Genomic DNA, 14,206 nt, shown 5'->3' on the forward strand with positions numbered 1-14,206 from the left:
ATAATTCGAATCGAAAGAAAGATGACCTCAACTATGATCAATCAAGAGCTCGTGAATCAGTATTCAAGAGTACTATATGGCAGTAATAGTTTGATTTGAAAAACATCCAAGAAAGCTTCCAATAATCAAAGTTTCAGGATTTCGTTACATATGCTTACTTCAAATTGCTTCCCAATGTAATTCATTAGTGGACGTTCAATGTTTTATTTGGATATATATAATATGCTGTTAGGATAGTAAACAGTAAATTACTAATACAAAATTGCATAAAATCACTTCAAATATGAATACAATCTCAAGATATTTATGTATAAATAATTTAGCGCGCGGCAAATTATTTAAATTAAGTAATATGAAGTTCTATTATATGTAAGAATAAACTTTATAATAAATTTATAATTATACTAAAATGGGGCCCCTAATTTTTTATTTTTCATCAATCAAACTCGTGTTTTGCTACTTCTGCGCTTTGATCGACATCCAGCGGCACAGAGATGAGGAAATCGAGCTGGTTTTATTGGGAGCTTTCTTTTTATTACCCCTTGAAGGAAATAAATTTACAGTTATTCTCTGTAAAACTTCTCATTGATATAGTAATATTGTTGAGATTTGGACTTTGTTCTTGCATTTCTTTTATTGTATTATTCTCCTTTCTATTTCTTTGTTATCGTGCAATATTCGTCATATTGCTCTACGGTTGTCTGGTAATATTCATAACAGAAAGTAGAAACCATTACTTTGTTTATGAACATAAATGAAAATCCAAGCTGACTTGTATATATATATAAGCCTGGCCATATTCCTATTTTAACTTGATATGATCGCGATTTTACTGTCCAAATGATGGAATTTGTCAGCACTAACAATTTATTTGCTGCTCTTTAATGGAACCTAGCTCTGTTATGCTTTATAAACCGCAAACTAGTTGGTCGAGTGCACCAACTTAGACGTACGCCACTTTATTCACAGAAAAACTTGCGGCTCTGGATCAAATTGTCAAGAGGCGAGATTCTGCCATAGCAAATGCCCAAGCTGTCCAAGGTTCTCTTAAATTTTATTAGAGGATCTCCTTCTTTCAGCTTTTGTTTGTTTCTTGTTGTTAGCCTTGATAACAGTTGTCTAGTTGCGAAGTACCTCCATGCAGGAGTTTGGTCCGAAGAATAGATAGGGTTGATGAGAGGGTTTTTTTTTCCTAAAAAAAAGTGGTGAAAGAACTTTATTTATCTCATCTAGACACGAATTCAATCCTATTATAAGTTTAGCTTATAAATTAACTTCATTAATGAAGTTGTTTTAAAGTTTAGATTAAGGGTTTCAGATCGTATTTAAGATTCTCCACCCCATCCCCAATATAGCCGCCCCTACCCCTTATCCAACTCACACATGCAATTGTATATATATATATAGCATCGTACCTAATTAACCTAAACAAAACAATACTTGTATTGTTTAATCATAATATACAACCTATTTATCTCTTATAACAAGAATCGCAAATAAAGTTATATATATATATATATATATATATATATATATATATATATATTGCGTTTTCATTTAATTGGTGTATTTTCTTTAAAACACATGAAGATCATAATAGTGTTTTTTCTTCTTTTTTTTTTTTGCAACATAAGAAATTTTGAAAATAATGTTACGTAAAAATTGAATAGATATTTGATTATAAATATATATTAGAGAAATAACATTTTCTTGATAGATAATTCTTAGAAAAAATATTGAAAGATTTTTGAATAAAAAATATAGTTTTCATTAAAAATATTAAAAGAAAATTTTTAAAAATATATATATATGATTTTTACATAAAATCATATGATTGAATTTTAATCTGGGAAATGATTTTGAAAGTAAATTATAAAAGTTCTTAGTTAATTTATTCGTCTAATATGACAAGAGATTAAACCCAGATAAATTAAAAAATGATTCAAATTATTTTTTCAGAAGATCAAAAATTTTAATTTTAATTATATACATGCAACGGACGTGCTTCATGCTAGTCATAATAAAAATATGGAAAGACGAGGTAATCCTAATCAAGAAAACAATTTCATATACCGCGGTGATGAAGCATTCATCACTAGCATCATGCATGGAGTGTTTGATTATAATATATGAAATTTTGTAGTCGTTCGATCCGTTGCAAGAAATATGTAATTGAATCGCCGGAATCGTTCGAAGGCTCAAGTTTAGCTATAAGTAAAACAATCAGGAAATTAAGTTGATTTGTTAATCGATTGATGATGCTCGTCTAGATTAATGGAACTAATTTCTAATTTAACAAACCCAATAACCTTCAATCTTTGAATTATATATGAGTCCAATTACAAGATGAGAAAATTCTAAAGTTCCCTAAGTATATATATAATTAGAGTGTATCAATCGTTTCTTCTGAAATGTAATTTATAGCATATATATTAAATTAAATAATGTGTGCGTGTTGAGAGCCAACTATTTGCCAAACCTAGTTTTAGTAATTTTATTATTTTTTTGTTATTTGTATCTATAGCTAACACGAAAGAAATCTAATAAATTTATTTTTTGTAGAGATTTGGTTTTTTACCCAAAACATTTTATTTAGTATACATATTCTTAGCCACACCAGCTAGGGCATGCGGCGCTATTGTATATATATCCTCGATCATCCAAAGATAGAGTCACACAACTAAAACTACTGAAAATCGAACAAAAGTTGTTGAAGCAAAAACTATGGAGAAGCAAGGCCATGCTGATTACTACAAACATGTCAACCATGAAGATGATGATGAAGCATTTTTTGATTGCATGATTGCATGTGGATCCCATGTCCTCCGGTTGGTTTTGAACGCTTCGATCCAACTCAACCTATTCGAGATCATAGACAAGTCCCATGATGGGGCACCCGTCTCGGCTTTTGAGATCGCTTCTCAGCTTCCAACTGTTAACGTCGAAAGAGCTGCCCGAGTGCTAGACTCCATGCTTCGGGTGCTGGTCACTCAATCTTTCCTTACTTGTTCGATTACTGATCATGCAGCTTCTACATTAACGGAATTACGCTTCGGGATTACACCAAAAGGAAAGTTCTTGGTTGTGGATGAGAGAGGGGTATCATTGGCACAATTTCATGCCCTAACAGTCCTACAAGAATCAACCAATTGGCGGTACGTATTAAGTAGTACTGAGCATTCAAATAATCTATCAGTACAATATATATATATATATATATATTACACACACACAGACACATATATATATATTATATAAAATTCAACCTTCTTTGTTTTGATTTTTTTCCCCAAAAAACTTTAATACAAAAGAGTCACATATCTCACATCGGCTATATATATATATATCAAAAGTTCTTGAGTTGTATATATAGACTTGCATGTACAATTCTTCCTATGAGTTAACTTTTGAGGAGGAGTTAGTTTATGAGTTCTAATGATCTTAACATGATATCGACTCATAGTTATGTGTTGGATTGTCATTATAATATACCTGTTTATGTTTTGTAAACTTCGGTGGATTAAGTTATTGGACACATGATTAATGAAAACATGTCGATGATTGACTAGTAATTAATCTCTCGCAGCATTGACTTAAAAGCTGCGGTTCTTGAAGGTATAAATTTCTTTGAAAATGCCCAGCCTTATTACAAAGACATATCATCAAACCCCGATTCCAACAAGATATTCAACAACGCAATGGGAAGTATGACTGTTCTATCTATGAAAAAGATTCTTAAAATATACAACGGTTTCGAGGGATTGCGCACATTAGTGAACGTTGGTGGTGGTAATGGCGTGACTCTTGATATGATTATTTCTAAGTACCCTTCAATCAGTGGCGTTAACCTGGATTTACCGGCGGTCATACGAACTGCCCCAATCTATAAAGGTATGCATAAGAATTTATCCAAGATTTTCCTTTAAATGGTAGAAGTTAACCTATAATTTGAAAATATTTTGTCTAGTGGAATTCAAGTTTTTCGCCCACTCGCGCTATTTTAAAATCCTGGTTACGCATGTGTTGGTGTGCAAACAAACCATGTAAAATCTACATCAACAAATTAATTCTTCACTAATGGAATCATTGTGTATATATATGTTGCTGCAGGAGTGAAACATGTTACCGGAGACATGTTCGCCCAAGTGCCGAAAGGAGATGCAATTTTGTTGAAGGTGCAAAATTTAATTACTTGGATACTTTGGCTTTTAGTTTAATCAATGCAATGCAGTATGTATGCTTTAATTATATATTCTTTTATATATAGAAAAGTAGGTTGGTATATAATATATAGTATCGTTTAATTTTGGTCATGCATGCATGCGCAGTTAGTGCTACACAATTGGGGTGATGAACAATGTGTGAAAATTCTAACCAACTGCTACAAAGCATTGCCGAGGAAAGGAAAGGTGATTGTGATCGAAAGTATTCTTCCTGAAATCCCACAAACTGATCTTTATTCACAAGAAATCGCTCTCCTGAACATCATCATGTTATCCATTAATGGAAAAGAAAGAACCAAGGGCGAATACGAGGCCATGGCGATGGAAGCTGGATTTGCAGAGTTTAAGGTTGTTTGTCGTGCCTATGAATCATATGTTATGGAACTTATTAAATTCTAATTAAAAGTAGTACAGTGTACGTCTATGTTGAAGATCTGAAATAATAAGCTTGGCAATTAATAATAAACTGAAGTTTCAATATCATCCAAAACGTACGTATATATAGTACGTATACATATCTTTGCATCCTAAATTGATTGAAAAGGAAGCTATCACCAGTAAATCGAGCAAGGCTTAGAATAAAAAACTATGGAGAAGCTAAGTCAGTCGATAAAGATTACAACAAACATAGCAACGATGAAGATGATGAAGCGCATTTGTCGAGTGCCTGGTTGCATGTGGACAGTGGCGGAACCAGGAATCTGGCATTACCCGAGCTAGAATTTTAAACTCTAACATCCTTTAATATTTTAAATTAATCTACCCGAGCTAATATCAAATTTACCCAAAATTATACAAAAATTTACATATAAATTTTTTTAAAAAAAATTGGACCATCCGGTTAAAGCCCGGGTATCACAGGCTGTGGCTCCGGCCACCTCTTCATGTGGATCCAATATCCTCTTATTGGTTTCTTCGATCCAACTCAACCTACTCGAGATCATCAATAGATTGGAGATTAATGTTGTATTTGATTCAAAAAAATGCGCTATTAATTATTTAGTGGAGAACTTGTACTAAAATAATTAGTTTATAGGTTGGCAGGTAAAATTCATGCTAACATATGTAAGCGGCCCCCCAGTGTCGAAATCCTAGATCCGTCCCTACTTAGTTGGTGGATAACGTAATTAATAAAGTGGAGATACTAATTAAGACACTACCACGATCAAATTGGAGGAAACAGGAGATATCATCAAATAGTATTTGGGAATAATTGAAAGTTGGTACCAACCAAGGGTGAATACGAGGCCATGGTATCATAGTATAATTATCAGGACATTTAGTCTTCTTCAAATATACATACGTTCTTGTTTAAAAATTAGACGTACCAAACATTATGTAAAAATAAAAATACAATAAATCACACACAAAACATCCGATTCATATCTCGAGCAAAGATGTTGATTTGTTAATACGAAAAATATGAATCGAATGCTTTGTATATGATATTTTTATACATAATGTGGTTTGGTGCGTTTAATTTTTAATAATTCATTCAATTAAAACTTGTTATTTAGAATATCAGCTGCGGATTTCGTACTGTGCATATGTCATATTAGGTAAATACTTGTGTGAGACGGTCTCATGAGTCGTATTTGTGAGACGGATCTCTTATTTGGGTCATCCATGAAAAAATATTATTTTTTATGCTAAAAATACTACATTTTTGTGAATATGGATAAAATTGACCCGTCTCACAAATTAGCTATCCATATTAAAACCAACTCATCAAAATATATTATGATTACATATATTAAAAATTCTAAATATATATAATATATAAATAAATATATTAATTCCTCACCCTTTTAAATCTGGATCCAACGACCATATGTTCCAGTCGACAGCGGGAACTTCCCATCCAACGGCCAAGAATTGGAAACCAATATATTAATCAACGGTCTCAATGAAACGAAGGTGGCCCCACATCATACTATAAAATCCCTTCTTTCCTGTTTCTCTCTCTCTCTCTGTTTTCTTAATTGACATGCGCCATAGCTTCAGTGCTTGGTGGTTATGGAACCCGCGGCATAGTACAGGATAAGAATAGCAGCGAGATACAGCAAGTGGAAAGAATAGCGGGATAAGATCCATCGCTTAAGAATGGACGGTCAGCAGAGCCAAGCTAAGCTTGCTAGGACACATTCTTCACTCCTCCGATCGTCTCCCAACGTCGAATCAAGAACCCGTGTCATACCTTCGGTGAACGAGATGTCATCTGATGGAGAAACGCAGGATATTGAAGAGAAAAAGCCACATAGGAATCCGTGTTCTCCATCTGTTCGACCCGGATCGAGATCTGGTTCGGGTCATTTGGCACCTGTTCTGGCCATCTTCTTGCTATCGGTTTACATCCTTTTCGCTTTTTCCTACAGAGATGAAAGACCCACGTCGGAGAATTTACTGCTACTCTTGATTTTTATGGCGGTTTTGCTTTTCTTTGCATCCAGGATTAAAGCTTCAATCCGGAAAAACTTCTCTATTTACAAGAATTTGTGTGATGATTATGCAAGGAGAGTTGGGATTGCTTGTTTTGGCTCCAGTAGCCCATCAAAACCTGTGCAATGGTTCATTGGAGAGCCAGGAACTGGCAAAATTGAGAAGAAACAAAGTACGAAAATGATTATAAGGGAAGGAGTGGACTTTTACAGCAATGGAGATTTCTACGAAGGGGAGTTTCACCAGGGGAAGTGCAGTGGAAGTGGAGTATACAATTACTTTGTAAATGGGAGATATGAAGGAGATTGGATTGATGGTAGGTATGATGGATATGGTATTGAGAATTGGGCAAGAGGGAGTAGATACAAAGGGCAGTATAGGCAGGGATTGAGGCATGGTTATGGAGTTTACAAGTTTTACACGGGGGATAGTTATGCTGGAGAGTGGTGTAATGGGCAGAGTAATGGGGTTGGAGAGCAGATTTGTGCTGATGGAAGCTCTTACAGTGGAGAGTTCAAGGGTGGAGTTAAACATGGCCTTGGCTGTTATCATTTCAGGTTCTTGTGAAATTGATTAAAATTTGGTTTCCAATTTTTTTTTGTTTTGTTTTGCTGTGTATTTTTTGTAAGAATTCTTTTGTATTTGATGAGATTTTTGTTCTTGTTTGATGTGTATTTGTTGGACTTTTTAATTTTATCAGGTGATAAAGATTGAATTTGTGCCACTAGATTACACACACCACATATGTATCTTCTCGAAACGAAAACTAAGATTTTGGCTTCTCATTTAGTTCTTGACTTCTTGTTATATATGAACTGTTTAGCGTCCAACTTCAAAGATGGTGACTTTAAATCTGTTCTGCGATGAGGTGTTGAACTTAAGCTTGAAGATTTTGTTAAAAGAAAGTTGTACAGAATAAGGTTCAGTGTAAGCTTTTGCGTGGCCTTGTTGAAAAGTTCAAACTTGGTATCAAACTTGTTAATTAAGCCAAACAGAATCAACCTCCCCTGTTGGGGTGGTCTGTGGTCCTTAATCACTACGATCAAATAAATAGATAGTAGCTTATACATATTATGTTGGATGCACTAGTTATTGTGTATGAGTGGAACTCAACTTATATTGGTAAAGTTCTTTCATGTTACAGGAATGGAGATAGATACGCTGGGGAGTATTTTGGCGATAAAATGCATGGTTTTGGTGTTTATCAATTTGCCAATGGTCAACTTTACGAGGGGTCATGGCATGAGGGTGGTAAGCAAGGTTATGGCATGTATACTTTCAGAAACGGCGAGACCAAATGCGGCGAATGGAGTGGTGGCGATATTAAGACTCCACTTCCCCCTTCAGCCAATGCAGTCTTTCGAGCAGTTCAGGTGAGACTGATCCCCTATTCAAAATGTTAGGGAAGAATAATTGGTTTTTCCCTATTGTGTGGTTGCCTCTATGGCACCGCTACCGAAATGTAGGTTTTAGGCTGGTTTTTTAAAATCTGAGTTGATCAAAACAACGGCAACCACGTGACATCTGGATTTATTCGGCACAACGATTGGAGTGTGATGCTTTAACTTGTGTGTGTTAAAATATTTTTGGATGTACTGATTAAGACCATCCATCAGCCCTGTAGTTTTTTTTTTCCTGCATTATCCCTTCGTCTTACATCTTTATACCTCTGTAGGTTGCTCGAAAAACTGCGGAAAATGCAGTACACCTTCGATGTGTGGATCAACAAGTGAACAATGCGGTGACAGCTGCAAACAAGGCAGCAACAGCAGCAAGAGTTGCTGCTGTCAAAGCAGTTCAGAATAGGATTGACGGTAAATTTTGTGAAATTAATTTCTAAAATACAAGCAATATTGATAAGTGTAAATATTTTAAGTTCTTGAATGTATCGAATGCGTCCAAGCACCCCAGTGAAGCTGAAAGCTCGCGGGAGGTTGAGAGTTTCCGTAGGTTTGTTTGATCATCTCTGTAACTTGTACATGCATCCATTTACGCAGCAATGGAGATTTCCATTTTTGCCTAAAGTCTTTTTTTTTTTGGGTACATTCCAGTTGATACAACAATGCATGTTCTTCCCCCTGGCGTGGTTGAAAAATGAGATCAATGTCTCTTACTTCGAATTGTGTGTGAGCTTTATGTTTCATATATTTTTATTTGCGGCTTCTGTTATTTCATGTGCGGAACTTTATGACATATTTTTTTTATTGAACATGCATCATTCACCAAGATATAATTCCGAAACAAAAGAGACATGGAACATAAAAATGTGGAGGATACGGTACTATCCAAAATAATGTAGGGGAGTGATGTTTTTGAGTTCTTGGGGTGTCCACGCAAGGCCCTTGGCTTCACAAAATGTTCACTTTGTTTTGTTTGCACACCATACGTTTCTACCCTACGACATATTTTGTGTATATGATGTATAAGAAAAGTCCCCACCATTTCTTTGATTACCTTGTAGGGTTGTGGAAATTGAGATTTAAAATGGAGATTGCTCGAACCTTTGGTGTTTCGATATTTCAACTTATCCAAATTTGATGACGAAGCAGACATATCTATCTAATGTATGTCAAGACATCTGATGTGAAACAATGGCCTATATATCGACCTCATCGTTTCAACAAATTTTTGGATCATTTTGAAGTCAAATTCGAACCACTCGATGAATTTACAATTGATGCAATTAGATTATTGCACTTTTCTTGATTAATAAATACACAAACAAAAAAACTCCTGTGAGTCGAGATTAAAAGTCGATTTTTGTGAGATTAGTATTTTATTTGAGTCAATCTTAAAAAAATATTATTTGATGTCTATCGGTGTCAATTAACAAATTTGAACCTTGTTTCGTGTGTGTGTGAAACTAGTGAGGAAGGGCCCTGCGATGAAGAGTAAAGGGCTAAAATGGATAAAGGCATAATGTTGGCACTTCTTATCTAAAAGATAAGATGAGGTGGAATGTTTGTTGATCCACTTCATTTTGTTCGATTGAAATTATGTCAGACTTTTTTTAATATATTTATTTGCTCAACTAAAAGTTTTTAGGACAAGTGGCTATAAGGTTCACAAATAAATATATATATGGTACAATACTATTTTTTTTTTGCTCAAATAAAGGTTTTTAAAATATATATTTTTCTAATATATAATAATATAATATTTGGACCTATTTTCTGGAAGGTGTCATAATAATATAATATATATAGTTAAAAATATTCTCTCATTTTGGAACTCTTTGATTGAAACGCCCAAAAGGAGATTAATGTGACCTTAGAATATGATTTTAAAATTTAAAAAAAAAAAACTCATAATTGGGGAGAAAAAGAAGAGGTGGCAGGTCACCAAATTCCAACTTCTTTGTTTGACATCTTATAAGTATATTTTTATATACTAGAAAAATGCACGTACCGTGCACGTAAAAACCTAAACTGTTGAAAATATATGTACGAAATTTTGATAATATTTAAATGAATTAAAACATGGTTAATAACATTTATCAAATGAAACAAACTAAGCCATAAAAAATAAAAAATATGACCATAGACGGTATATGAATCAGAGAAATTATCTTATCCACTTGACACACTTTCCAATATCTTCTTGATTGACAACTCAACAACTCTTTGTCCAGGGGCGAATCCAGAATGATATGTTTGGGGGGCCGGTCTACCTCAATTCCTGAACGTAGAAAAAATGCCAAGAATCCTTGTCTTTCCTTCTGATGCGTCTCCGAACTCGCGTCCCACAATATTTCACTCGTCAGTCGACAATATAGCAGAGGTTTTGCAAAAGGTTATTATTTCAAATGGCCTTCTTGATTGTGTTTGTATTAACCACCTATAAAGGTTTTAAGTTGGGACTTTGTAAAAGCCCGTTATTTAGGTTTTCAAAAAAAAATTTGCAGAACAATGTCAAAAAACAGCATATAAAAAGAATTAAACATGGACCATATGTGTAAACCTCGAAAGTCTTTAACCATTAGACTAATTATAGATACTTAAAATTTTGATGGATCAAATAATATATATACTAAATAATAAAATATATCTTACTTAGTAAAAAAAAATTAAAAAATTTCAAGGGTGTCGTGGTCCCCTCCGGCCCTACAGTGGATCCGCCCCTGTCTTTGTCGTAGTTTGTTATAATATGCATATAACTATTTTGGTATGCTCAGCAAATATCTGATCGTCTATAGCTATAAGATTAATAAATTTTCAACAACTATTTCTCAATCACTGTGAGAAAAATTACTTGAAATCTCTTCAAATGACTATATCTTAGAATTGTGTCCTCATTTAATTTGACACAATTCAAGAAAATCGTCTTTGATCGTCATTTTTTGGAAGCTTTGCAATAATGATTGCGTGCATCATGTCATGAGGATGATATAGTTTCAATCTCATTTGTTGCGTTTAGAACATAATATTATATTATTCATTGAAACAAAACAAATTTTCTTCTAGCGAGTTTATATTTTGTTTTATAATATTTTATCTTGTAGAATGACATACAAAATTATTTATTGTATTTTAAAAATCTTGAGAATATATACGAATAATGTAATTAAGATATGCATATGAGATATCATTCTAGTATATGTCAAAGTATTTGTTTTATTCAATATCTCATCTAATAATATAACCATTTAAATTTCATGAGCATTTTACGATAGTCAAAATTAATTTGATGAAATATTGTAGAATTTTATTTGAATTTAAATTTTTGGCTAAGTGAATTTACTTGACAAGGAGTTTTCTATGCTACATCATATATGTTATGAATTAGCTGGTTAGACACTTTGACTAAAAAAAGAGACAAAAACAATCTCGTATCACCTCGAAATATATCGAGATAATATTGGAGGAAATAAAGTGAAACTGGCTCGATGTCTCAATAAAATGCACAGAATTCATCTATTATATTGTGTCAACAAAGCTTTAGAATTGTTCTCATACCATTATAAATAGAATGAAAATTATGTACAATTTGTTTTTCATGTATTTTTTTTCTGAATGAAGAATTTTTTCTTTTTGAAAAACTATTTTATTGAGAAATATTGACATTTATATGTCGCACAACCGTGAAGTAGCAACATAATCATTATATAACATTTAATGTACACATACAATTCTTCAATTTCTTCTTCATTGTGCTTCGTTGAAATTTAAATCTGAATCATTCTTGATCTTAAAATTTTGCTTTAAATATGATTTAATATATATGTATATGTTTCATGTTACTTAGTTGGACCTAATTTCAAATATCTATAAAAAAATGTGCTTGAATTATATCATACAGAAATTAGGACATAGTATGTAGGAATGAGCACTTGCCGTTTTACCAAAAGTTATAGCTAGTAGTAATTGTGCAACTCAAATCTTTTAAACCGCGCAACAGCTCAATCACCACGGTTCGACCGCTCAACCAAGTAGGGACAATTATTACACCCAACAATCTTCCTCCTATAATTGCACTCATTGCAATCAATGAGAATCGAACCCGTGACATTGGCTCTGATACAAATTGTAAGACTGAACGTTTGTCGCTTTACCAAAAACTATAACTAGTAGTAATTGTGCAACTCAAATCTGTTAAACTGCACAGCAGCTCAAGCATCACGGTTCGACCGTTCTTCCAAACAGGGACAATTATCACACCCAACATAGTAATACACAACATATTTTTTTTATTTAACATGTCTTTTTTTTTTCATCCACTATGTTTGTCGAAACTTTTTTGTTCAAAATTTGACGCATTTCGTAGACTATATATATGAAAAACCAAGAAATTATATAATTCACAGAAACCATTTATTATTCTCTTCATAGAACAGAAGACCCAATATACGTGGTTTGATTGGTGTACTCTCATACTTATTTTTATATAAACAACAAGACACATCATATAATATCAGAAAAATCAATTACCGCCAACAATACTAACAAAAACGAATAAAAAAATCATAACACAAACAATCTCGATAAGAAAAAAAATGATAACTCAAAGTTCAAAAATAATTTATTTAGTACAATAACAAAGAAATTGAAGTATATACGAGCAATAAAAAGCAACTCTCAAATTAAATATTATCCCATATTATTTACAATTTGTATAAATTTTTCAATATTTTTTTAAATAAAGAGAAGACGTCTTATTAATGTCATCGTTTTATAGATATTCATTCCACATCTTTAAAAAACACAAATGAAAAATGGTGCCTTGAAATCATAATAAAACCATTTAGAAAAGCAGCTGTAAAAATATAATACAAAGTCACACAATTTTTCTTAAACCATAGAAAAATATTAGACTATTGACAAAATATATGTAGCAACAACAAAACATGCGTTAACTCGTGATATAATTAAAATTTAGAATCATGCATAATCATTGAATTAGAACAAAATTGCATGCCAAAAATCTACTGGATATTATATATTTTAATAATTTATCCATATTTATCGTTTACCAGAAGACTCTTAGACCTACCAATTTTTTTAGTTCACCTATTATTTTCATAATAAATAATATTACAAAAATAATATAAACAAGAACATAAAAACTCAAATTAAAATGTCTTCTATCAATCTAAGTAAAAAACATTGATTAGATAATAAAATAATGTCGTAAAAAATTTAAATATTGATTTATATACAGAAGTTTGGAAATATATTTGTCCCAATAAATAAAAAATATTATCTCTTGATATTCTGAGACATAAGGTAAAAACGAAGAAATATTTCAATTTTTTAATATTTTCTAAGTCACTTTAAACTAAGTAATCTAAGCAAACAGAAAACATGCATTATGTGTATAACAAAATATCTTAATAATAAAAATTGAAAAATAACCATTTTTGTTGGATATTTGATTTTGTTTTCTCTTTTCTTTGTGCAAACAAACAAATCACAAAAACAATTCAAACACAATTACATGATCAATACAAATGATATATAACAATCAAACATGTTAACGCTAGGGTAAAAAAACTCATCTCATTGCAAGAACAAAAAATGATCAAATAGAGCATATTATTTAGTAATATTTATTTAGCAGCATTTATAAAAAAATTGACTAAATAACTTAAAAACAGTGTTTGAAATCTATTACAGAAAAATATTTCTCTCAATCGTATATTTCTATTGACACATGAGGAGTCTGAAAATATTTTTATTCTAAATGAGAGAAAGAAATTTTGTATGACCTTAATATTTATTAATACTTTATTTTTATTCAATCCGACTAATCTCTTTTGTCTTCCTATTATTATTTGACGACAATGTATAAATTTAAGTATTTAAAATTAAATTTAAAGTAAATTAAAATAATAGTTAGTTTGATTGAGTTAAATACACTATTAATGATCTTATTAAACTAAAATAAAAAATGACTTAAATAACATCATTAATATGACAAATTATAATATAAAAAAATAAAGTGATTTTCTGTGAATTTGAAAAAAAAAATAAAGTGATTTTGTGTGAATTTGATGTCAATGTAATCACAATTCACATTCATATATAGATATTAGTATAGATAGATAG

At 32.0% G+C, this 14,206-nt stretch overlaps 2 protein-coding genes across 2 annotated transcripts; both read left to right on the plus strand.

Moving 5' to 3' along the window:
• The first annotated feature begins 2,724 nt into the window (after positions 1-2,724).
• On the plus strand, positions 2,725-4,622 carry LOC140810506 (caffeic acid 3-O-methyltransferase-like). Its single transcript, XM_073168349.1, has 4 exons — positions 2,725-3,155; positions 3,587-3,891; positions 4,111-4,175; positions 4,329-4,622. Exons 1-4 carry the CDS (start codon positions 2,725-2,727, stop codon positions 4,620-4,622), a joined length of 1,095 nt encoding a protein of 364 aa, XP_073024450.1.
• A 1,584-nt stretch (positions 4,623-6,206) lies between these two features.
• On the plus strand, positions 6,207-8,686 carry LOC140810195 (uncharacterized). The gene is made up of 3 exons (XM_073168064.1): positions 6,207-7,219; positions 7,807-8,035; positions 8,338-8,686. The coding sequence occupies exons 1-3, from the start codon at positions 6,327-6,329 to the stop codon at positions 8,500-8,502; spliced, it is 1,287 nt and encodes a 428-aa protein (XP_073024165.1). The 5' UTR covers positions 6,207-6,326; the 3' UTR covers positions 8,503-8,686.
• The last annotated feature ends 5,520 nt before the right edge of the window (positions 8,687-14,206 follow it).

The sequence above is a fragment of the Primulina eburnea genome, chromosome 13 (assembly GCF_022965805.1).
Source record: "Primulina eburnea isolate SZY01 chromosome 13, ASM2296580v1, whole genome shotgun sequence".
Taxonomy (NCBI): domain Eukaryota; kingdom Viridiplantae; phylum Streptophyta; class Magnoliopsida; order Lamiales; family Gesneriaceae; genus Primulina; species Primulina eburnea.